The following is a 1251-nucleotide window of genomic DNA, read 5'->3' as shown; positions in this document are numbered from 1 at the left end:
ACACACACACATGCATACAAACACTCTTCTTTTCTTACCCTCACACCCTCTCTCTTTCTCTTTCTCTTTCTCTCCTCCCTCTGTCTCTCTCTCTCTTTTGAAGAAGTTTTCCATGCAGATCCAAGTCAAACATCTGGGTCAGCTTATATCTACTGGAACAAGACTTGCAGGATATTGTTGGCAGGATGTGTGAGCTGGAGCAGTTTACTCTGTGGGAATCCCCAATACACACACACACAAACAGACACACACATACACACACACACACACACACACACGGAGAGAGACATGGACGCTCTCACACACCAACACACACACTCACAAGTTGCTGACATTGTTTCTCTCTGCACCATTCAACTTGATTTCCAGGTGCAGCAATTTATGCCTGACATGTCGATGAATGCTTGTGCAGCATGAGGGATTTTAAACCACTTTGAAACTAAACACACCACAATTATTAGTTGGTTAAATGCCATGTTTAATATTTTGAAGAATGCATTGGTTATTACCAAAAAGGATTACAAAATAGGCGAAGTAAAGGGGATAAATTATATTCTATTGTTGTCAACACTGAGTACATACAATAATATCATAATCTGTAACTTAATATATGTTCACAAATTATTCATGTGCAAGAAATGCTCAAACATCCTATTGTGCGTTCTGCAAACTTCCTTTCTTTCCAGTGCCTTATTCTGAACTGTTAATATTTGAGTTGAAAGGAGTTGAAATATACCCTGCTCTGTGTGTAAAGTCTCACTGCTTTGAGAACAGTATGACTAGCTCCGGATATGCTGTGGTATGAAAAACAGTTGCAGAGGGAAAACACTACTCCTGCTGAATGCCCTGTGTTCTGTGAACCCTAAAACTATCTGCCCCTCATGTGTAGTTGTAGTTGTTTACAAATTGCATAAGACAGAAATCTCTCCTGATTTACAGCTCATTCCCCTCCTCCCTCCCCCTCCTCCCCTTTCCCCCCCTCCTCTACTCCCTCTTTCCACATCTCTCTCCCACTTTTCTGCCCCCTCTTTTCTCTCTTGCACTGATTCAATCTTTCTTCTCTGCTGAGCCTTCTTTCGGTTTGTCGTCTGATTTGAACTCCAGGAAGAAGTCGTTGCAGGCGACGGTGAGGGCACCCATCAGGATGATGAACTCGGTGAAGTCCACCTCCCCATCGTTGTTGGCGTCCAAGTCGTTCATCACCTTCTCAACTGCTTCATTATCTTTGGAGGTCTGTCAGCAGAGAACACA

The 1251-nt window shown here is 42.9% G+C and overlaps 1 protein-coding gene across 1 annotated transcript in view; it reads right to left on the bottom strand.

Annotated features, from left to right (window-relative positions):
• Positions 1-996: 996 nt before the first annotated feature.
• Positions 997-1251, bottom strand: part of s100s (S100 calcium binding protein S) — a 2347-nt gene continuing 2092 nt past the window's right edge. The window contains exon 4 of the mRNA XM_035681414.1: positions 997-1233. Within this exon, the coding sequence (XP_035537307.1) occupies positions 1048-1233 (186 nt within the window). The 3' untranslated portion in view covers positions 997-1047. The remainder of the gene's footprint in view (positions 1234-1251) is intronic.

Source organism: Morone saxatilis, unplaced genomic scaffold, assembly GCF_004916995.1.
Source record: "Morone saxatilis isolate NCDOM2014 unplaced genomic scaffold, NCSU_SB_2.0 Contig9, whole genome shotgun sequence".
Lineage (NCBI taxonomy): Eukaryota > Metazoa > Chordata > Actinopteri > Moronidae > Morone > Morone saxatilis.
Note: the sequence above shows the minus strand (reverse complement) of the source record. Positions and strands in the feature narration are given on the sequence as shown.